Source organism: Neomonachus schauinslandi, chromosome 10 (genome assembly GCF_002201575.2).
Source record: "Neomonachus schauinslandi chromosome 10, ASM220157v2, whole genome shotgun sequence".
NCBI lineage: Eukaryota > Metazoa > Chordata > Mammalia > Carnivora > Phocidae > Neomonachus > Neomonachus schauinslandi.
Genome location: NC_058412.1, coordinates 137,879,171 through 137,902,199, shown reverse-complemented (window position 1 = coordinate 137,902,199; position 23,029 = coordinate 137,879,171). Strand labels below are relative to the sequence as shown.

The 23,029-nt window shown below is 62.8% G+C and overlaps 1 protein-coding gene across 1 annotated transcript in view; it reads right to left on the bottom strand.

Moving 5' to 3' along the window:
- Window positions 1-517: 517 nt before the first annotated feature.
- RTEL1 (regulator of telomere elongation helicase 1) overlaps window positions 518-23,029 on the bottom strand; it is a 27,477-nt gene continuing 4,965 nt past the window's right edge. The window contains 30 exon segments of the mRNA XM_044918499.1: window positions 518-882; window positions 985-1,140; window positions 1,142-1,302; window positions 1,392-1,553; window positions 1,638-1,871; window positions 2,073-2,189; window positions 2,655-2,795; window positions 2,992-3,190; window positions 4,511-4,609; window positions 5,115-5,278; window positions 5,483-5,630; window positions 5,720-5,843; window positions 6,004-6,119; window positions 6,194-6,340; window positions 6,752-6,829; window positions 7,189-7,266; window positions 7,399-7,484; window positions 7,639-7,679; window positions 7,766-7,879; window positions 7,984-8,116; window positions 10,100-10,181; window positions 10,309-10,383; window positions 13,069-13,124; window positions 13,669-13,766; window positions 14,486-14,564; window positions 14,632-14,670; window positions 17,447-17,588; window positions 18,371-18,436; window positions 20,633-20,717; window positions 21,396-21,471. Coding sequence (XP_044774434.1) covers window positions 802-882; window positions 985-1,140; window positions 1,142-1,302; window positions 1,392-1,553; window positions 1,638-1,871; window positions 2,073-2,189; window positions 2,655-2,795; window positions 2,992-3,190; window positions 4,511-4,609; window positions 5,115-5,278; window positions 5,483-5,630; window positions 5,720-5,843; window positions 6,004-6,119; window positions 6,194-6,340; window positions 6,752-6,829; window positions 7,189-7,266; window positions 7,399-7,484; window positions 7,639-7,679; window positions 7,766-7,879; window positions 7,984-8,116; window positions 10,100-10,181; window positions 10,309-10,383; window positions 13,069-13,124; window positions 13,669-13,766; window positions 14,486-14,564; window positions 14,632-14,670; window positions 17,447-17,588; window positions 18,371-18,436; window positions 20,633-20,717; window positions 21,396-21,471 — 3,377 coding nt within the window. The 3' untranslated portion in view covers window positions 518-801.

The window sequence follows — 23,029 nt, the reverse complement described above, 5'->3', positions numbered from 1 at the left end:
CCAGCGTCCACATGGCTCTCACTGGGGCAGCGGCTCGCTCTCCGCGGGGCCCAGCAGCAGGGACACCAGGACGCTGCGCCCAGGCACCGGCAGCCCCGCCCTCAGCCGCTGCCACCCCACTCCGACTTGGGCAGCGGCGGCGGCCTATATGGGCTGGCCTTGCCACGCCCCTGGGGAGGGCTCACCACCTCCGGGGGGCCACACTCCCAGCCGGTTCTCTGCAGCGTCACCACCGCGCGGCCCCTCCCTCACCGGGAAGCCCCCTCCCCCTCCCCCGTCTGGCGCTGGCCTGCTTGAGCGCGGAGTCCAGGGATCCGGCCGGGGAGGGCGCCCCCCTGCACCGGGACCGGCAGCGGGGGTGCTGGGACGTGGGGACGTCCCAAGCGCTGCTCCCCTCGGGTGTCCCGCATCTTCCCAGCCCGCTGGGCGGACACAGCGCTCGCAGGCCCTGGCATGGACAGGGTGGGAGGGGGACCCCCACTCAGACACCCACATCTTCCTCCCCAGCACCCTCAAGCCCCTCCGCCAAGCCCCGATACAGTGTCAGCAACTTTATTAGACCGCCGGTCACCTGATCAAAAGCAGGTCCACAGCCCACACACAGGTCCCGCCGCGGAGGGAGCAGGGGGCCCCCCGCCTTCCAGTCCTGAGCTCCTGACGCTCCATCCACAAGCCGGCGGCCAAGGGAAGCGAGCCAACCCACCCCGGACCCCAAGGTGGCTTCGGGGCATCTAGGCGGGCGCAGACCCCGCCGGGAGACCCGTGTCCACGCGGTGTCAGCCTGCCCCAGTGTCTCCACGCTCACTGGGGCTCTGGCCAGAAGACCTGCGTGATGCTCTGCTTCCTGGCGGGGGCGTGGCAGGCCGGGCATGTTCTAGAAGCCTGTGGAGACAGGGAGCGCTGCACGGGCGCCACCACCCACCCCTCCCCAGCCCACCAGCTGGGGGACCGCTGACGCGCGTGTCCACAGGCCCCGCGGCCAACCTGCAGGAGCTGGCGCCAGCAGGCCCGGCAGCGCTGGAAGTCACAGGAGGGGCACTGGAAGGGGACCGTGTCCTCCGCCCTGCAGCCAGGGCACGCCAAGCCTGCTGGGAGCGGGCCGCGTGAGCATGCCGCAGCTCGTCCGCCCCGTGGCCACCACTGCCCGTGGCCCCCCTTGACACCTACCCCACTCGGATGGGGCGTGCCTGCGGGCGGCGCGGGGGGGCTGGCTGGGAGCCCCACCATCCCCAGCCTGCCTCCGGGCAAGGAAGGCCGACAGCTTGCTCTGGGTCCTCCAGGGTGTCTCTTGCTGGGGGGGCCCTGGAGACAGAGGGGCGAGTCTGACGGGGCGGGTGGCTGGGGCTTCTCTGCCTGCCGGGCTGAGCGGGGCTCGGGGGACGCTGGATTACCTGGCCTGGAAGCACCGTGGGCGAGGTCGGGGGGCACAGTGGGGCTCCCCTCCTGGGGGCCTGGCGGCCCAGTACCTGCGCTCGGGGCAGCCGGGCCCACCAGGTCTACGCACGTCTGCCGGAAACGCCGCTTGTGGTGGGGTCGCAAGAACATGCCAAACCCTGTGGGGGGGAGAGTCAGGCTCAGCCCTGCCCCCAGTCCCTCCCAGCCCCTCACCCCGCCAAGTCCCCTCTGTGGCCACTTGCTCTGCAACAGGGGCAGGTCCTCAGGCCTTGAGGTTGTGAGTGCGGCCACCACGGCCACCACCCTCTCGAAGTCATCGTCCTGTTTGTAGGTGGTCAGCGCCGCCAGGAGCTGGCTGCAGCCTGCGGACCCCAGGGCCTTTCGGACATCCGCCAAGTAGGCGCTCACGGCAGGCTGGCCTTGCTTCTCTGCGCCGGGGGCTCTACACCCATCCTTGGGACAGCTGCCGGGGTCTCCTGGTGAGGAGGTAACAGGTCTTGGACCATGCCAGGGGTCTGGGGGCCCAGAGAGCTCCATGGGCATCCTGGGAACCCCTTCACACCAGCCGCCTCCCTCGCTCTGGAGGTGCAGAACCAGAAGAGCCCCCCGCCGCCCCGCCCCCCCGAGACTCCTCCCCGCCAGGGGTCTTCAGCTATTTCTGGTTCAGGGACGGGTACCTGCAGGGGCTGGCCCGGAGACCAGGTGGGGTCTGCCTTGGTTCAGGTGCTGTCCGGGGTCCAGCTGCCTGGCTGCACCCTGGGACAGGGTCAGCTTTGAGTCCCACTCCTTCCCTCCTGAAGGAACATGGACACACGAAGAGCTATCCAGCTGGTCCCCAAGGGTCTGGAGTGCTCCCTGGGGAGAAGGCAGGTCTATCCAAGGGGAGACTGAGACCACAGCCCTCCTCAGACCACAGCAGGGAGACCCAGACTTGCACCCAGGGGGATGGCATGGAGACACCCCAGTGGACACCAAGCCCAGAAAGGAGAGGGGTGACTCTCAGGCTGGAAGGTCCCCTGCGAGGGGCCAAGGAGTCTTCCTAACCAGGCCCCCAAGACACATGTCCTTGGTCGGGAAGTCCCTGCTCAAGCGTCGGCTACTGAATGGGGACAGAAGCTCCCAAGCTCTGGAGACGCAGGGCCCACCATGCTTGTGCGACTTGCAGGGGGCCGGGGCCTGGGCCGTGCGTGCTCCGGGGGGGCACACACATGCAGTCGCCTGCCCTGCTCTTGGGGGGTGGGCTGGAGGGTCCTGCTCACCGCTGGGGGCCTGGGCCGCCGGTGCCCACTGCCTCTGAGGAAGGCTGTGCTCGGGCCGGGAGCCGCAGCCGCGGCCCGTCCGCTGGAGGCAGGCCTCCTCAAATCGCGGCTTGTGGTGTGGCCGCACAAACTGGTAGAAGCCTGTGGGGAGGGGCGTGTGGGGCTGCGGGCTCCACCCTGCGGCCACCGTGCTGAGCGGGGGGCGCTGGGATCACGGGCCAGCCAGCCCCACCTCCTCTAGGGAGCAGGGACCACCGTGGACCCTGGAGCCCACCCCTCCAACGGCTGTGGCACTGCCCCTCCCCCCCCGATGGGTGACCGCTGCGGGCCAGGGCACCTTGGAGCAGGCTGTGCTTCTTGGGGTCCTCAGCAAAGAGGGGGCCGAGGCAGGCCAGCAGAGCCTCCACGTCGTCGGAGCCCTTGTAGTCCTGCAGGGCCTTGGTGAAGGTGTCGAAGCTGGCCTGGCTCAGCGCCTGCTTCACGGCCACCATGAACAGCTTGGCCCTGCCCGCCTGCGTACCGGCGGCCGGCCCCTCCTGCTCAACACAGGACCAGACGCCCCATCAGCCGGGGCCACCGTGCTTCCCCGAGGGGTAGCTGCTACTGCAGAGGACAACTGCCGGGAAGGACGCCCTAGTCCCGAGGCACGGCTGCGCTGGGCTGGGAGGGAGGGGGGGCGCGGCAGCTTCAGCTTAAGACAGCCATGCCCCTCTGGGAGCAGAGGAGGCCAAGTGCGGATCTGTTCGCCCTGGGCTGGGGGCTCCCGGCCCTCTGCCAAGTCCCCTGCGCCCACGCAGCAGGCGGCCCTGGCTCAAGGGGCAGTCAGCTCACGGGAAGGGGTACTTCTTGACATCCCCACGCCTCCTCTCTGCTGCACATCTCAGGCCCGCACACTGGACCCTCAGCAGGGAAGCCCAGAAAGCAGACAGGAGAGGTCCAGGCTCCCCAGTCTCCGTCCAGCTTGGCCGGATGCCAAGGCCCCTGGCACCCTGCCCACTTCCCGACAGCAACAGCCCCCCCCCAGCCCCGCCCAGTTCTTCCCAGAAGCTGAGGGACATGGACAAAGATGAGTGGTTCATGGGGCTTTCCAGAGCTTTCCTGGCTCAGATTAGCTCAGGGGCCCCTCAGTGCTTTCCTCTGAGGCTGGCTGAGAAGCAGGCCCTCCCCACAGCTGGGCACGTTAGCGCCCACACATGAGCACTGACTGGGGGAGCTGGTCTGGCTGCAGGCCCCACACCGAACCTGACTTCTGTCTGGCTGGACCCTGGCGTACCATCCATAAAGTGCTCTCCCGGAAAAGCAAAACTATAGACGCGAGGCCCAAAGCTAACCCCAAGTGTGCAGGACTCAAAAGCATGGAGGAGCCACCCCAGGTCGAAGAGACACTGTGGGGCCTGCGGAAGGCGAAGAAGGTCAGGCAGGGCAATGCTGCACGGCTGGGGTGCAGGCTGCTGCTGAGAGGCTCTCACAGTAAGAAGTTAAAATGGAAGAGAGACTCGGAACCTGTGCGGGGCAGGGCCCAGACACAGAGTGGCACAGATGCGGGAGGCAGCAGAGACCACGCCTGAGCCCAGGGGGCGGAAGGAGGTCCTGGGAGTGGTCAGAACGGGCTCATCCACGAAGACATGAAGCTGAAAAGATGCTCACTTAAACGTTCCAGCCAAACAGAGGTGGGGATGGCGCAGGCCTCGGACTGCCGAGGGCATGGGGCCACACTGCCCCCCCGGGAGGCAGCAAGGGGGCCCTGCCTCAGACCCGGCCCCCCACCTCACACTCCCCGGTCAGCACCGGGCGCCACGCAGCCTGGGGCTCCTGCCCCCACCCCACCCCCATATGCGTGTGGGTGGTTTACATACCTGGTGGCCACTGACTACCCTGATCTTCCTCCGCCCTGCTCTCTGCTCCTGGGCACGCCTCTTCTCACGTGGGAGGGACACGGTGGAGAGACCTTGTGCCTGAGGGTGACACACAGTGGTCCTGGCCGTGCCCTCCAAGCCCCCAAAGCCCCCTGTGACACTGCCAGGGCCCACAGCTGGGGAGACGGGCCCTCTCCCGAAGGCAGCACCACTGGCCCCCTCGTGGCCCGCAGCTCCAGCAGCGAGCTGTTACGGTGCCTGGGGGGCTCGGACGGCACTGGCTGTTGCAGCTGGGCTCGCCCCAGGGCCCAGGGAGCGGGACAGGGAAGGGCAGGGATGCGCCCAGGGGCAAGCCGGGGGCAGGGAGCTAAGGGCTTCAGTGCAAAGGCTCCAGGGGAGGAGCTGTGTCCCCCCACAGCTCGGGATCCCAGAAAGGGCTGGCCTCTGGTGCAGGAGGAGCCGGATACTGACTGGCCCATGTCAACTCCCGCAAAGCCCGCAGTGGGGGTAGGGGGAGCCCCAGCTGAGGGCCCGGGGCAAGGCAGGCACACAGCACGGCCAGGTGGCAGAGCCCGGGGGGTCTGCCTGTCTGGAGACCCCGCACCTCCTCCTCCTCCCCAGGGGAGGCCTTGTCCCCAGGTCCCCCGGCCAGCTGCTCGCTGTGCTCGAGGGCGGCCAGCAGTCCCACAGGCCTCCGCCGGGTGAGGCCCGACTCCTGCCCATACTCCACACACAGGCTGCTCTCGGTGTTCCTGGTGGCTGGCGATCCTGCGGGAGCACGGGCATCAGCAGCAGAGCCCAGGGGACGGGAGGGGGCGGCTCGAGCCAGGTCATCCCCCCCGCCCCCGCAACGCTCGGGCTCAGCCAGGCACTCTGGTCATCGGGCCAGGTGTGCCACCAGCTGGCTGGAAGCGGCCCCAAGCCCCCGCCCTGCAGGGCCCCCAACCAGCCGTGCCACCCCAGCACACGCACCTGAGGGTCTGCGCCTCAGGCTGGGGACGTGCACGTCCGGACTCCTGGCTTTCCTGGTGGAGAGGGGGCCAGGCGACACAGCCACCGTGACAGCACCTCCTCCCTCAGCCCGACTCGGGGCAGCAGCCAGGGGGGCCAGCACGGGCATCTGCACAGGACGGGGGGTTGGGGGTCCTGCACAGACCCTTCCCCTGGGTAGGGCATGAGGACACAGCCGGCCGGCCATTAGGAACTCACAGTTTTCTGAGCAACACGGAAGAACTGGGCCACATCCCGAATGACGGGGCCAAAGCTGTCATACACCTTGACGTGGGGGCGCACCCAGGAAGGCAGCTGGGCTCTGGTGTCCGCATGGGTGAACCTGGCAGGGGGTGGCTGTCAGCTTGGGAGCCCTACCCAGCCCAGAGCCCAGAACCCAGGCCCAGGCCCAGGCCCAGGCGTGCCGAGGGAAGGCCCAGCACCCAGCTGGTGCCCGAGAGGCCGCGGGGCAGGGGTCTTGTGCGAGCCGCGGAGAGCTGCACCTGTGGTCACACAAGAAGACAGCCCCGTAGTCCTGGCGATGCCGGATCACCCGTCCGATGGCCTGGTTCACAGCCCTGGACGCCTGCTGCCGGTACCACTCGTGCCCAGAGAGGAGCTGTTGGGAGGGGGCTCGGTCATGGGGGCTCCAGCCCTTCCCGTCCGCCCCCACACAAGCCCGTGGCCCCTCACCTGGCCTCCAGGCCCACCACGGCCCTTCAACTCATCCAGGAACTGCATCTTGAGGACAACCCGCGGGTCCATCCGTGGAGGGTACGGCAGGCCCGTGACAATCACACCTCGGCCGTTCATGTCCGCGAAGTCCAGGCCCTCGCTGGCCTGGGGAGCAGTGGGCACTCTTTTCCCCCGTTTGCCACGCCCAGACCCTCAGAGGCACACGCATCCACGTACGGGTGGGGACAGGGAAGCCTCCCACCCCGGGCTGGGCCCTCCGTGGGAGTCACAGCCCCCAGGGCCTCTCACGTTCGCAGAACTCCCGCCGTCCTTGCCACCTGCAGCTCGAGAGGGGCGCTCACTCCCAGGGACCCACTGCTTGTCGACTGCCCAGTGAGGGACAGTAGGGCTCCGCCCTCCTAACGCAAGCTTGCTGGACTTGGGGCTCCGGGGAGGGGGTCGGGCTGGCCCATCCCACCATGTCGCAGCCCCCAGGTCCCGAGCTGAGAGCTTCCCCCCAGCACAGGCACCAGACAGGGGCTGTGAGTGTGGGACCCAGACCCTCGTGAGCCTCACCTTTCCCCGGCACACGGCCAGGAAAGAGGCCCCGCTAGACCCAGGGGAGGCGACTTGCGTACAGTAGGCGTCCACCACCTGGAAGGAGAGACTGGTCAGCCCCTTCCTTCTGTGGGAGTGAGACCTCAGGTCTCATCCTCTGAGATGAACGGCTGTCTGGCTGGAAGGTGGGCCAGCAGGATTCTAGGAGCTTCCTCATGGCATGGGTTCCCAGGCTGACCCAGAGCCTGCTCAGTGTTTCCCAGAAAGCACGGGGACCCCAGGGCTCGGGGGGGCAGGGGAAGGTGGAGCCTTGCTTCAGTGTCGGCCCCTCAGACACAAGGGCCTGGGGCCATCATCCCCAGGCCCAGACAGGTCAGGTCCACGCGAGCCCCTGGTCAGGGACAGTGGCCAGCCGGGGCAGCCATGAGGGGCAGTGGAGCCCCAAGAGCTCAGACCTCTGAGAAGCCACCTTTGCTCCTCGGCTCCACGAACACAGGCTTCAGGGCCTCCAGCTTCCTGGTGAAGTCATGGGCCTGTGAGAATAGAGGGGGAAAGGGACGCCCGTCGTGTCAGGTCTCAGACAAAGGCCCGTGCCCTGGCCCTGCCAGACCCTTGGCTGCTTGGGGCTCCCCTCCCCACCTGGGACACACAGAAGGGGGACGCACCCGCCAGAACTCCAGGCTCTTCTCCATGACGGGGTAGGAAGGGAAGAAGACCAGGAGCCCATGGGGGACCACGCGGGCGATGTTGCCTAGAAGGGCCGGGGCTGTGCTCAGCAGGACGGGGTGTTCACAGAGGCTGCCAGTGGTTCCCACCAGGGAAAGCAGGCGCGGCAGGGATCCCCAGACACCCGGGAACGGGGTGGGAGCCCAAGACGGAGCTCAGGGCTTCCCACGGGCACTCACCTAGCGCCTTACCCAGGGAGGACAAGCATGCATCAGAAAACCTGCACAAAGCCGAGAGCCCACGGTCACAAGGGTCCCGGCACCTGGCACACAGCCAGCCCACCTCCTCACCCGCCAGGCCCCCTACCGTTTGTCAAAGGCAGAGCTCAGCTGGGCTCCATCGGGGCCTTTGGGGACAATCCCCACCCAGATCTGCTGTTTGTCGATGATGTGCGGGTTCTCTAGGCAGACGGGGAAAGGGCTGCGGGCGGCAGGGCAGCTCCTGTGAGCTCCTGAACCCCCGGATCCTCAAGCTGGGGTTGGCCTTGGGACCCCCACCCCCACAGGGCGTGGGGCAGCCCTTACATCTGCATCTCCAGGGCAAAGGAGGACACGGGAGCCAGTGTGCCGCTGGTGAGGATGACGGTGCGGACGCCCTGGCGGACCAGCTCTCGCATGCTGTGGCCGGGACTGAAGCACCAGTAGCTCAGTACCTTCCCTAGGGGAACGAGTGTGAGGCTGGGCTAGACACGTGAGGCCTGCCACAGGGGCAGCCCGCCACAGGCGGCCGCTGGGCCCTGCACCCCACATGCACAAGTCTGAGCAAGGGGGGTCCTGCCTGGGCCTTGATCTGAGTGTCTGGGCTGGGGCCCTCCTTCCTCCCTCAGACGTCCTGGGAGTGTAAGCAGATCCAGAGCGGGCCCCCGGGGGCAGACACCGGGGTCACCTCCAGAAAGGACCGCCAACCCCAACCCAGACCTGCACAGAGACTGACACGTGGCCGAGGGCACACAGAGCAGGCATGGCGGCTGCCACTACGGGCCCCAGGCCAAAGGGCACAACGGGAAGGAAGCAGAACCCACCTCTGCTCACAAAAGGGGCAGCAGGAACCCACATTCCCCCGGAGGCAGGAGCCAGCAGGGACATCACCATCAACAAGGCTCACAGGGAGCCTGCCTCCTACTGGCCCCCACCTGGCTCTGGAAGCTTAGGACATTACAACAGAACATGCAGAAAGACTTTAAACAGAAGTCTGAAGTCCGGGCTAGCTCACGGGTCAGCAGGGATGTTTCCAGTAAGGAACAAACCACTTTCTGGGGCCAGAAAAGCCTTTTCCACCTTCGGGTCGGGATCGGCCCTGTGACAGGGAGGGCCGTGGGGGCTGGGAACTGTCCCGTCTCCGTGCAAGGCCTGGGGACAGGGCCGGCCCTCCCTGCGCTCACCCACATCCTAACTTCTCGGTAAGGTCAGCAACAGACCAACTTCCCACAGACACCCAACCCAGGGAGCGGCTATTTCTGAGAACTTACATGCTCTCTGAGGTACACAGGACACAGGGAACACCACGCCCCACTTGCCCTTGGTACCGCACACCCCGCCTACGTCAGCGTCCCATGGGGAGAGCATGCAGACACGGAGGGGAGGCCTCGGGCGCTGGCGCGAACCGCTTCCTGTGACCTCACAACATGTGAGGGGGGCACTGGCCTCCCCACCTCTCACGGAAGCTACTTCCTGCTCTGAGAGGCCAGGTGACCTGCCAAGGTCACACTGTGAGCTTCCCCAGTTGGTGCAGGCCTTGTCCATGTTCCCAGCCCTGCTTTTCCTGTGGAAGGGCGTGGCTCCAAGAGGACCTGCGGCTGGCAAGTCTGGAAGGGGTGTGCTGGTGGGGCTGGGGGCTGGGCCCGGAACACAGGCAGGCAGGGCCGGGCCAACCAGCCATGCTGAGGAGTGGCCAGGACAGGAGCACATCTGACCTTAGGACCCACCGCCCCACATGTGTCCTGCAAACCCCACTCGAAACGCCAAGTTGCAATGGGTGCTGAACTCTGCCCGGGGTGGCCAGGACACTTGCCAGGGCTGGGTGCCATGGGGCCACACACCTTGGCCAGGAGAGGCCAGCTTCACACCAAAAGCCACAGGATGCCTGGCACAGACCCCGTCCTCCTGCGTCACAAGCGTCCCCAGCTCTAGGACATGCAGAAGCCGGTGAGACCAGTAACACGGACAGAGTGCGATGCGGGGCTAGGCCTGACCTCACTGGGGGGCAACAGAGCCGGCACCAAAGGAAGCTGGGTGGCCATCAGACAGCAGGCCTCTCAGACGTGGTCTGGGGCCTAAGCCCGCCCCACCCATTCTGCTCAGCGGGGCAGCGTTCAAGCAAGCACACTTGTGCAGACGTGAGTGTTGGAGCAGGGCACCTGGGGAGGGCACAGCAGTTGCCTTCCTGTGGGCGGACCTCTTGTGGAAGAGTCCCCGGCGGGGCGGGCGACCTGACTGTACCCTAGCTCGGCGGACGCCCAGCAGGTGACTCCGGGTAGGCTCCGGGCCATCGGCCTGCTCTGAGGTCTGTCCCCAAGGGTTCTGGCAGGCGGTGAGCTGGGAGGTCACCTGGAGCAGGCTGCACTCAGGGCAGGGGGCCTGGAAACCCGCAGCGGGACATGGGGTTGCGCTGAGTGTGTTCCTGCCCCGCCAGGCACCGTACCTTGCTTTCTGGCTGCCATGGTGTTCCAGGCGTCTGACCGCTGAGCCTTCCTCTGGTGACCGGCATCGGGGTGGATATGGACCTGGAGGAGCAGGATGGACAATGGTACCCCGAGACCTGGCCCAGGAATCTTATGTCCTGGGGGCAGCCCCCACCTTGTAGGACTGAGACCCCCACCCAGAGCTCCCTGCCCAGGAGGCAGCGCCTACCTTGTAGGACTGAGAGACCCCAAGCCCCACAGTGGAACCGGGCGTGCCCTCAGCGGGGTCTGCACTGAACACAATCTGGAAAGCAGACGTGAGAGACAATGTCAGCAGGATGCGGTGGAGGCCACCACTCCTGCCGGGCCGCCCCCACACACGGGAGACATGCTCAGGGTGTGGTCGTCCCCTGCCCCAGGTCTGAGCTGACAGCATCCCCGGCGGGGGACTGCAGGCTGAGGGGCAGGAGCTCACACCTGTCTGTCCCCTCCCACGGAAGGCCCCACTGTGCCGCAGACAGAGCCATCCCTGCAGGCGCCCACCCCCAGCAGCCGATCCACATGCTCTCACAGGGTGCAGGCCTGGCGCAGTCAGGGAGCCAGGGGAAGGACCCAGTTCACCCCCAGAAGTAAAAGGATAAAAGTGATCCCTAACTCAAGTAACCAGAGCTGCACTCTCGGCCAAGGCAACGAGCTGAGAAAAAGCAACAATCGGGCAATTCCTGGCCTGGGGAAGAACGCACGAGTGCTGCATGTTACAAACACCATCGTGCGCTACTTAGAATCCCGACAAAACCAGGTGACAAACTTTTAGAGCTAAGAAGAAAATTGAGTAAAAGAGCACCACAGGAGACCAAAAGAAAAATCAGGAGGGGGTGTCCATCCTGCCTGATGCCCGGGCCTGCGGTGGGGCCGTACCAGCAGCCCTGAGGACCACTGGCTTCCTGTCGGGGCCAGCTCAGCAGGTGAGCGGGTCCTACATCATCCCGCACGCCCACCCTGCCCCTCCTGCAGCCTGCCTCCTGCAGTCTCCAGTCTGGGTCAGCTGCAGACCCCCTTTCTCACACTACCTTGAGGGATCTGAACTTGGAGAGGTGCAAGGCTCTTCAGCCCAGCTGGGATCTCATGGTGCAGCCCCTCGTGTACGCACCACAGGCTGCCTGTCTGGCCAGCCCACTGACCCACTGAGGTCCCAAGGCTGGCCCAGTGCACCCACCTTCCCACAGGAGCCAGCTGTGGGATGAGCAACCACCCAATCACACTCCCTCCAGCTGGAAGGGACACAGCAGAGTAAGAAGCAGGCCCACAGGCAGCACCAGGTAGGCAGGGACACTGAGTCATCTGCGAGGCCTGTTTAGAGCAGGTGCCAAAGGAGATTCCAAACCAATGGGGTGAGGGGTGCTTGGGCTCCAGTGAGTCTGTGAGAAACGATCCTGCCCCATAAACAGGCACTCTGGGGAGGGGAGGGGGCTGCAAAGGACTGGGAGTGAGGGCCAGGGGCTGCAGGGCTGCCTTGGAGCAGGGCCCCTGGGGAGGGCACAGCAGTTGCGGCCCAGGGCCCCTCATCTGCAGGGACCCTGAGAACAGTGGGGAGCACGGGCGGAGAGCAGCTCGGAGGGAAGGGCCTGCCTGGCAGGAGCCGCAGACAGGGCCCAGGGTGCCGGAGGCCCGACAGTCACAGGGGCCGTGGCTCCAGGCAGCGGCAGTCTGGGGCACCTGCTGTCCCCTCACAGAAGTGTTGGGAGGACGGCAAGGCAGAGCCCGGCACCTTCGGGACCACGCCTGTCCACACTTCACACTCGAGGACAGTGCTGGTGGGGCCTTGGCGGGTCTGTGGGACGCACGCCGGGCTCTCCCTGGGCTGCCGGGTCACCGCTCCTGCCGCCCCCCTGCAGACCTCCCACCGGGGTGCACAGACACAGGGCAGCTGCACCACAAACAAGGCTGGACACGGACCCAGGGCCCTCCAGCCCTCGGAGCCCTCGCACAGCGAGGGGCACCCTGAGTGCCGGGGCCGCCCCGGCCTGGCCACAGGGCAAGAGCACAAGTGCCCGGAGGCAGTCTCTTGCACCGCAGAGCACAGGGGGCTCCTGTGCCTTGGCTTCATCGGGGACCTCTGGCCGCTGAGAGTCCTCTTCAGAAAGGCCTAGCAAGGCGAGAGAGGGCCCTCAGCAGCCGGCCCAGCAGCCACCCAACCGAGGGAAACAGAGCCTGGCTCGTCCACTTGAACTGAGAAAATGGCTCAGCTGGACCCGAGGATGGCTGGACACAGGTCAGCACACTGGGGGCGGGAAGTGGCCATGTCCACAGACCCTGAGGTGTGTCCTGACCCCACCGGTTGCCTGGCCAGGGAAACTGAGGGTTTGCATGGGGCAGGAGGGGCTCAGCAAGCCCTGGGGCCTGCCCCCCACCCCAAAGTGGATCCCAGAGGACATGCTGACCATGCCTGCCAACTCTGAATGCCAGCCCCATGGGCCCGACCTGGGCTCATAGGCATTGCCCAAATGCATTCACCCTAAAAGTCTGAATGCCTCTCTGGGTGGGCTGGCCCAGGGACCAGATATGGGGTTGGGAAGACAGAGTCTATGCCCGTTCATTCTCTGACAGGCTCATGCTTTGACTTTCCTCTGAAAAACTGATTTAAGAAATAACTTGAGAAAAGATGAGGGCAGACGGTGAGGCGGCAGCCACTAAGCCTGCCTGAAAACCAGGGGACTCTGCCAGGCCCTCATCCCACCCGGCCCTTGAGCACCTGCCCTGGACAAGACTGACCAGAGCAGCCGAACATGGCCCTCTCCCCCAAGGCCTGGCAGTGTGCCTTCAGGGCAAGAGGAAACGCGCTGCAGGGGCCATTGATTCGAAGCACGTGGTGTGGGTGCCTCGGTCTTGCCCCAAGTCTGGAATCAGTAACAACTCCAGGATAAGAATGCACCCCTTCACTTCCATTATGAAAAAAGATGCCCAGTCTTTGCCACAAGCCCGTCCCTACCTGGATGATGTCCGAGAGCTTCTGCAAGCCCGCTGTGTTGGTGAACAGCCCCGTACCTGTGGGAACAGCAGAAACTGGTCATCCCACGCCCCCACCAGGGGAGGCACCAGACCCTCCACCCTCAGGGGCCTCGAGCAAGCTCGGCCTCAACCCAGTGTTGGTGTGGAGCATGCCCTTGGGGGTCGGCAGGATGAGAAAAGAGGCTCTGTGGTCAGTAAGCCTGGGATTGCCAGGCCAACCCCAGGGCCCAGGAGCACAGCAAGGCTGGTCATCCGAGATGAGAACGAGACCCCAACCAGCAGAAGTGGGCCTGCAGTGCAGCCTCAGGGTGGAAACAGGATGCACAGGGGGGCTCAGGAGAGAGGCTGGTGGGACCCGTGGCTCACGGACCCACCAGGTCCCTCACCGCTCTTCCTTTAAAGGGGCTGACCAGGAAACAGTAAAGCTGGGCTGTGCTTTACAAAACACAGGCCCATCCAACGGCACTGATGCCCCCCCGCCCCCCGATGTCGCAGTCAGAAAGGGAGTTCTGGGGGTGACATTCCCGCCCGGGGCTGTGGCAGGCTACAGCCCTGAGTCAAGGCCCAGTGTGGGACTCACGTCCTGCCAGGTGCTGGATGATTTGGTCCAGGGAGTCGAGGATGCAGCCTTTGGTCTGAAACGTTATCTGGGCCTCGGCAAACAGCTCGAAGATGTAGCTGTGAAGGAAAGAGGCTCAGGCGGGGCGCCAGGCTGTGCTCAGGGAGCTGCTGACAGCCAGTGGCCTTTGACGTTCCCTTCCCTCAGACACTCTGGAGGACAAACCCAGAGGTGAGAGAGGCCTGTGCCCTCAGGAGCCCTGAGCGCCCAAGGCCCCCAAGGGCAGCTCTGGGAGGCAGGGGAGTCCTGCCGTCCTAGGCCTCGGAGGCGTGGGCAGGGCTGGTCAAGGAGCCTGGCTCATCTGGGAAGCAAGTGGGAGCCCTGTGAGGCTCTGAGCACAGCGCAGCAGACGGGCTCAGGAAGAAGAAAAGCAGCAGTGCTCCAGCACATTCTAGAACATTCCACACCTCCAGAACCTGAGCCTGGATCCCAGCACAGCCACTGGCTATGCCCTGAGGAAAGCTACAACCAGCCCCAGGCCATGATCCCTTGTCTGCCTCTGGGAAATAAACCCAGCTGCCCTGTGCCCTGGTCAGAGCCGTCCGGGCCTGCAGAGGCTGGAAGGGGCGGCTGGTGGGAAGATGCATGAAGAAGCAAGCGTCTCACTCTGAAGGCTGGGCCAGGAGCTGTGCCTGCATACACAGTAGTCCCAAGACTCCCAAGACGACCTAGTGCACAGACGGCAGCCCCTCCTGGGCCTCCAAAACCCAGACACAGGCGTGGGGGCAGGGCAGATGGACCAGTGGAAGGAGAGCCTGGCACACCCCCTGTCCTTTACCTCCCTGGCTTGGTGACACCGCTGTGGTCCCCAGGCAGCTCGACAGCATCGATGGCCCCCTCCAGGCGAAGCAGGATCACTGCAGGGCAAGGGATCGTCACGTGTTGCCCGCCCAGCCACGAGCAGTGGGGGAGGGCCGCACTTACTCTTGAGCTTTGCGATGTCTTCCAGCTCCATGTGCAGCCCTGGGGGAGCAGCAAATGCATGGTCACGGTCTATTTCTACCCACTGCATCCCTAAGAGCCAGGACTCGAGCTGGATTCCTGCCTGTCCCCCAAGTAAACGTGACCACAGACAAGTAAACAAGGCTCTGAGATCCCTACAACCCGAACGTGGGCCGGCAGCAGCAGTTCGAGCTCAGGGACACTGCTCATGCACGTGCATGCACTCCCTGGCCCTGCTCACCGGAGACCCAGGACAATGATTGAGCCAGCAACAGAGGGTCCCCGTGCCCGCATGGTGGGCCTTGAGAGACCATCTCCCAAGAGAAGAAACCAGGGTTCCTTGGAGACATGGCTGATGCCAGGTGTGGGGCAGGAAGTGCGTGAGTGAGTGAGGAATACCCTGACTCCCCATCAGCGCCTGGCAGGGCCACGGGAACAGCTGAAGAGGGGATCCTTGAGTTCAATGACAATGAGGCTTACAATGGACTGAGATCATCGTCTGCGTTTATACATTAGTACTACTGATGACGTTAAAAACTACTCTTCTTCTGAGGGGGACAAGGGATCGATCACAAGTCAGGAATAAATTCTAATTCCCAAATTGGAAAACTGGGAAAAAGTCAAGCATCTATCCTGCTTTTCCTAAGAATGGTATCACCAAGCAACCGCTGAGGCGCAGAGCCTCTTTATAAAACTTTCCTGTGTGCTCTTGCTCCCAAATCCCAGAGCCCCAGGAAACCTGTGGGAAAGGCAGACACCTCCCAATTAAGGCACATCCCACAAAAGGCCTTACTGGGCCTCCTCCAAACTGTGAAGGTTACCAAGAACAGGGGAAGTGTGAGAAACTCAGACCAGAGCAGGCTGAGGAGCGGTGGCTACTGCCCTGGGGTTTCCTGGGACAGAACAAGGACATCACATGAAAACGAAGGGTATCAGCCACTTTACACCCATTAGGACGGCCATTTCCAAAACAAAATACATGTTCCTTAAACTGAAAAACATGTTTCATTCCACTTCTGAGAGAAAAGCAAATGAAAACCACACTGAGAGGCGTTTCCATCTATGAGACTGGCACACGATAAAAAGCCTAAGGTCGCACTCTGTTGGCAAGGCTGTGCCCCCGCCACGTGGGGCCCGAGGTTCAAGAGCACAGCAGCATGCTTCCCTGCCGACCAGCAGCCCCGATTCCTGGAACTGACCCTGAGGTGCGTCTGCCCCAGGTCACTCATAGAGCTCTGCTTGTAATTATAGAATGCTGGAGACGACCCAAATGCCGTGCAAACGGACACAGGACGTCCACCGGAGGGAGGCAGGCAGCCGAGGGGAAGGCAGGCTTCTGTGCAGGGAGGCCTTTGCAGGGCACACGAGGAATGAACCCAGCGGGGCAAACGCGCATCTACGAGGAACAACATGACCCCGTGTGCAGCCAAGAAGAATGAACAAAATATGCCTGTGTCTGCTCCTTCTGGGAGGGAATAAAGCCAAGCAAAAATAAACCAGAAACTAGCAAGATGCTTCTCTTGAGTACCTTGACGTCCAGAACCACAGTCACGTTTCAAACACCCGAGAACAACCCAAGTAATAAAATCAACAAGAAGAAACACGGAAGAAGAAATGACCCTAAAATGACAACGAAGCCACAGTGGAGGGCGGGGGGGGGGAGGAGGGATGACCAAGGACTCCCCAGCACAGTCTCCTGACCAGCGCTCAGGGAATGACAGGAAGGGGACCAGCACTCAGCTCTGGGAGGCAGGCTTCCTTCAGGGTGGGTGAGCTGCCCTCAAACAGCTGCCTGAGTCTTCCAGGGCCAAACCAGGACGGGAGACCCTGAGGAAAGTGGGAGCCGGTATCCTCACCAGCACAGAAGGACGGAAACCCTGATGAGGTTGGGCAGTGAGCGAGAGCGAGACGCGTGGTGCTGGACAGAGCGGGAGTGCATGCAGGAGCCGCGACCCTGCACAAGCAGGTAGTTCTCTCCCCGCTGTGCAGATGAGCAAGCCCGCTCCCGACTGGTTCAGAAATGAGAGGCATCGAGAGGTAAGACTCATCGCTTTGCAAACATTATAGCAATCACTAACTCAGGGACGAATCATTCACGGATGCCACAGACCGCTTAGGAATTAACAAACGGAAGAACAGTAACTTCACAGCAGAAAAATCTGGCAGTCATCACGTAACGGAGTGATCAAAGTTGGTATCCCCAACAATGCAGGGGCCACTCCACACTGAGCAGGGAGCCTGATGTGGGGCTCAATCCCGGCACCCTGGGATCATGGCCTGACACAAAGGCAGCTGCTTAACCGACTGAGCCGCCCAGGCACCCTTGGTTTTCATTTTTATACAGTAAAGTCTATATCGGAGGGCGCCTGGGTGGCTCAGTTGGTTGGGCGACTGCCTTCGGCTCAGGTCATGATCCTGGAGTCCCGGGATCGAGTCCCGCATCGGGCTCCCTGCTCGGCAGGGAGTCTGCTTCTCCCTCTGACCCTCCCCCCTCTCATGCTCTCTCTCTCTCATTCTCTCTCTCTCAAATAAATAAATAAAAATCTTTAAAAAAATAAAAAAACAAACAAAAAAATAAAGTCTATATCGTTTCGGAAAGTATGAAAAGGTCTTTAGAAAATCCTGAATGGTTGGGTGGTACCTCCTTCCTGGTCTGTGAGGCCCCAAGAAAACTCTTCAAGAAGTTCATATTGTCCCCAAATGATGACCTAAAAGAGGGGCCCTGGGAAGACGCAGGCCTCCAGGACCCCCGAGAACACCTTACAGCCTGCCTCTCCTTTCCCACCCGTAAGCTCACCTGAGTTGGCAGAGTCTGCACTGAACCCGTCCTGCTGTGCTGCCTTGGTCTGCTCCTCCAGAACCTGGTCTATGACATCCAGTCCAGAAGCCAAGTCATGCGGAGTCAGGTCAAAGGACGCCGTCTCTTCGCACATCTTCTCCTGGGAGCCCAAGCACACCAGGCTACAGCCAAACGGGGGCAAGGACTTGGGGATCCAGGAAGCCGAGGTGGGGGTAGGGGTACAGGGTACAGGAAGCCCCATCCCATGGTCTCTAAGGCCAGGTCACAAACTGGTCCAGAGACAGCCAAACAACCACACCAATGTTCGAAATTTCATAACTGGAAAATTTCCCATTAGAATATAGATTTCTGGAGGCGCCCGGCTAGCTCAGTCAGAAAAGCATGCGACTCTTGATCTCAGGGTCATCAGTCCGAGCCCCAAGTTGGGTATAGAGATTACTAAAAAAAATAAACTTTTAATAGATTCCTGGCTTTTCTCAAAAGTCCGATCTGGCCCACTGGACCTATCGTCCCCCATGGCAACAAGTGCCTGGGACCCAGTGGGAGCTGGAGGGTGGCTGCTGCTGACCCAGGACACTAGGCTCCAGAGCACCCAAGGGGCCTTCCTGCCCTGCCCTGCCCTGCTCAAGGCCAGCCATTCCTGGAAACCAGCGCCCTGAGCAGAGGCCATAGCAATGGTGAGGCAGGGCCGAGGTGATAGGGAGGGGCCGGCTGTGGTCACTAGGGGGCAAGCATCAGGTCAGGCGGCCACCAAGGGACAAAGAGAACGAGACCGAGGGGGGCTGTGAGGGTTTTGGGTGGAAACGGGGAACAGGGCCAGCCAGTGTAGCTTACCCAGGGCTTGGACAGAAAGGTCTGCACTGCTCTCTGCAGGGGCGCAGGGGAGGGGAGGCGTGGCGGAAAGGCCACCTGGACACTCACCACATTGTGAGCTTCGTCGAAAATCACAACTGTCCCCTTCAGGTCAATGCCGTGTGCCCGGCGACTCTGCAGCAAGAGGGGAAGGATGCAGGGCTGGAGCCAAGAGGCAGGCAGGGGAAGCCCCCCCAGTGCCATGGCCACCTGGCTCTACGCACCGACCACCGAGCTGGACGTCAGATGCCCCTTCCGGCGACGCCCACACAGCCCAAGGGAGCAGGTGTGCGACCCCACACCATGCATACCAGACAGCCATGGGATGCAGGAGGCCCAAAGCAGGGCTCGGCCTAGGGTTGACTTGGGGAGGGCTATTTCTAGTATTTCTTTGCTTCAACTGCATTTGAGGTTCAGTTTTCATAAAATAAAGTGCCCATTTTAACGTGCAGTTGGGTCTTGACAGATGTGAGCTCTGCGTCGCCAGCTCCCAGAAAAGGAGACAAGACCTGCTCCCCTACCCCCACCCGTGACCTCTGACCTGCTCCTAGTGAGGTCTAGGCTGTCCTGGAAACTGAGCTGGGCAGCCCGGCTCGTCTGTCCCGCCGGCGGGCAGCGCGTTCCGAGACCCACAGGCGTCACTGGCACGCGGCTGCAGCTCACCCTCTTCAGGGCTCGTGGCGCCGTTTCAGGGACAGCCACCCGCCCACAGCCGGCAAGGCTCCAGAGCCAGCTCCTTCGCTTGGGCGGGCTTCCAGAGAGGCGCACCGCCCCACACGTCACCAGCAGAGGCTGAGCCGCACCCTCAGCGGACGCTGGTCCCCGGAATCCTTTACTTCTGGACACGCTGGTGGGAACGCAGCGTCACCCCCTGTGGTTTTAACCTGCGTTTTCTCCAGACTAGTGGTGCTGCACGTCCTCCACGCACGGGCTGACCTGGCCACCCCAGCTACCTTGCTCTGGGACGGCCGGTCGAGTTACGAAGACGCCGCACGGACTCAGGCACAGGCCTTTGAAAGACAAATGTACCACGAAAACTCTCTCCCTTTGTGACTTGTGGTCATTTTCTTCATTTTCCACTCTTTTTAAGAGTCAAATCACGTGAAATCATGGTGAACTCCGACATACTGGTTTTTCTCTGTGGCTGGTGCATGGTGTGTCTGAGCTAAGAAAGCTCGGCCTGCCCTCCCTGCTCTGTCCTGGAGGAGCTTTACGTCTCCAGCTTTTACATTCCGGGTTATGCCATGTGAAGTAACAGCTGAGATTAGTTCTCTTCCAAATAGATATCCAACGATTCCAGCACCAGTTTTTAGGGAAAAAAGCCCCAAACCTTTCCTTTTCCCGCTGAAATACCTAGGCACGTTTGTTGAAAACCAACTGCCACACGTGTGGGTGGGTCTTGGCCGCACTCTCGTGCGACCCCAGCCAGCAGCTCGGTCTGCGCTCTGCAGCCAGTCCTGGAGCCCTCCCACTCTGTCCTCCACCAAAACTGCCTCGCCCCCTTCCATCTTTTGCATCTCCAGGTCAGTTTTAGAATCGCCTTATCAGGGACAACATACCTGTTCTGGGGTGGGGCCCAGGCCCGGGCAGCCGGGTTGAGAGATCACGTACAACCACTCCACAAACCCCCACTCTCTGTGCCAGAGTCTGCCCGCCTCAGAGCCACCCTTGCCTGCTCCGGCCACTCGCTCGCTCCGTGGCCCCGTGGCCCTGTGGCCCTGAGGCCCCATGGCCCTGAAGGCTGCCGCTCCTCAGAGACTTCCCTGCCCCACGGCACCGACTTCCCCCTCCGCGCTCCTTTCCCCTCGCCGCCGAACTCTACCGACGCATGCGCTTGCTCCTAACTGCCCAGCCCACGGTAGTGCTGAATGGATGAACAACCTAGACGGCGGGTCGTCCACTGTTACCGTGACGTGAAGGACAAGTCGCTGCACATGTGGGGTGTGCAAAGACGGGTGTACACATGCATCCCAAGACACGACTGTGAGGGAGGGCAGGCGCACACTCTTGGGGCTGCCTCACAGTGCCCAGCTGGGAAGAGAGGAGCTGAGCCACCAGACAAGGCCAGGGGGCTGGCCCTGGACACAGCCATGGGGTCTCCTCAGTCCACGAGCCCACGCGCTCCCAGAGAGCTCAGAACGACAGACCCACGGCCCCACGCTGGCCACAACTGTGCCCAGACCAGTGAGGGAGGCCGAGTCCTCACACCATGCGTGCTGCTCTGAGGGTCTAATCTCAGGAACTGAACGACAAAGGCTCTGACTGCCCCTTACAAACCCAGGGACGCCCCTTGATACCAGCAATCATCAGCTCCATGGGCTGAGACCTCACCTTGGCATCCAACAAATAGTTGTAAGGCATGAAGATGATGTCAGCCTGCTGCTTCAGGTTCCGAGAAAGGTAGTAGGGGCACAGTCTGTGGAGAGGAGGCACTCGTCAGAGCCAGGAGGGAGGCCCAGGCCCCTGGCGGGGCTCCGCTGGCTGAGGCCCTGGGGCCAGGCGGGACGCCAGGCCCTCTGACGGGCAAGCAAGAGGAAGCAGCCTCGTGCTGCATGGGGGCTCAGACGGGAGCCGGGGCCTGGGGACCAGGGGAGAGCTCACTGCATCACGGTTCACGCCCCCACTTTTCAACCATGGGAGTAGATTACCTATTTAAAAATCTACATAAACAAAAAACCCCAGTCCTATTCCTGGGTAGAGGAATGCGGCAATCAGAAAGAAAATGCTCAGTCCTGTCTTGGCCCAACTCGAAGCCCTGAAGCCATGAGAGGTCGACACAAAGGTCAGAAAAGCGTGTTCTGTGGAAACCAGCCGAGTGGAGAAGGTCAGCACTATGCCCGCTGGCTGCTGGAAGCCAAAGCAAGTCCGTCAGGAGGCCAGGGCTGCCCGTCAGCAGAGTGGTCACCTTGGGGAGGCAGGGGAGGCTTCCCTGCTTCCCCCGTATTCAAAACCACTTCTGTTTTCACACCAAACAGCCGTTAGTTTTACGATTAGTCAAGGTAGCAAAGCAAAGGAAGTGGGGTGCCTGGCTTCATCGTGGCAGAAGCTGTCCTAGAAGGACACGGCCGGCTCCTGCCTGGCCGCAGGGTCTTACCCGTGCTTATTCCCACTTCTGACCAGGTCCTCGATGTCCAGGATCGGGGTAGCCAGCTCCTGCTGCAGGCTCTTCTCTGGGGATACGGGCAAGAGTAAAGACATGTCCTCAGGCCCAATGAGTCCCCGCAGACCCCAGAGGGATGCCCAGGCAGTGACTCTCCCTCCGGGCAGGACTAGGGCACCCAACCACCTGGGGACTCACCAGACAGAATTCCTGCCCTTTGAGTCTGAGTGACCTTGGAAGGACCCCAAACCTGAACTAATCTTCAGGGAGCCCTGCTCTATACCTCAGGAGGTGCCTGCTGGCCTGAGACTGAGCATTAACAGGACTGGAGGGGGGTGAGCAGCCCCTCAGCACGTCTCTACCATCCCAGGTGTCCTCAAGGCCATGCCCTGGAAGCATCTGTCCTACAATTAGGCTTCAGTCTGGCAGCAAGTGGCTTTTTCTCTTCACTTCCCCCCAGATGTCAATGGTACAGGAGCACAGATCTGAGGCAGGGCACATGGGAGAGGTGGGGGGCCCCGAGGCAGAACCCACCTGATGCCTGACAGACCCAGGGCCCCTGCCTCATGATGGCAGCCCCCGAGAAGCACCACTCCCTGCTAGCTGCCCAGGTGGCCCAGGGCAGAAAGGTGCTCAAGAAGGGGCACAGGCCCTCCTAGGGCCCCGGGAACCCCCTGAGGAGCTGCTTTAAACCCAGCCACTCAGGAGCCCACGCCCAGGCTGGCAGGACCAGGGCTCTCCTCGAACACACACCCTAGAGCCCCAGGGCAGCCTCCTGTGGAAACAGGCTCTTGGCTCCGGCCCCACGGTGGCAGGTACCAGGCCCAGGCCTTCACTGCAGAGCCCAGAACACACCTTGGCCATGACTGAACCCAGAATGCCCCTAGGGACCGCAGGGAGAGAAGAGGAACTGTGAGCTCAGCGGTACCATAGCAGCCATGGCAGCCGATCCACGGTGGGCAGGCAGCCTGGAGCTCAGCAACCTTCCTGGAGGGGAGGGGGCAACAGGAAGGGGCAGCGGAGGCTAGAGGGGGGTGGGGACCCCAGTGTGGAGATGCTGCAAGTAGTGCGTACATAGAGGCCAGGCAGAACTCTGGCTCTGCACCTCCCTCCTTCCTCCCACACGTGCCTCTCCTCCTCTTGGACCCCTTCTGGGGTCCCTGCTCACTCTCCCCAAGGGCTGGGCAGCTGCTGCCGAGGCCCCCACACATCCATGGCACGGGGGCAGAGGAGGCTAAGACACAGCAAAGATGTGCAGCGCACCTCTGACAGGACATGCGGCGAGAGCCAGAGCAAAGCAGGGAGGCTGGGGACAGGGGAAGACCGATGAGGCCTGGAGCCAGCAGGACAGCCGCAGCAGCACCCTCACTTTCCCACACGGGGCCTGGGGCAGTTGGGGGGGGTCTGCAGCACAGGGGGCCAGCACACACCTGCTCCAGCATCACCTCCACTGTGGGCTGAGAGTGCCCCTCAGCTCCCACTCCTCCTCTGGAATCCCGGCTCCTCCCTGGCCCATCACCCACCAGGTAAGGTAAGAGATGCTGCAGGCGAGTGCAGTGCAGGTGAGGGTACAGGTGAGGGCTGTGCAGGTGAGGGTGCAGGTGAGTGCGGTGCAGGTGAGGGTGCAG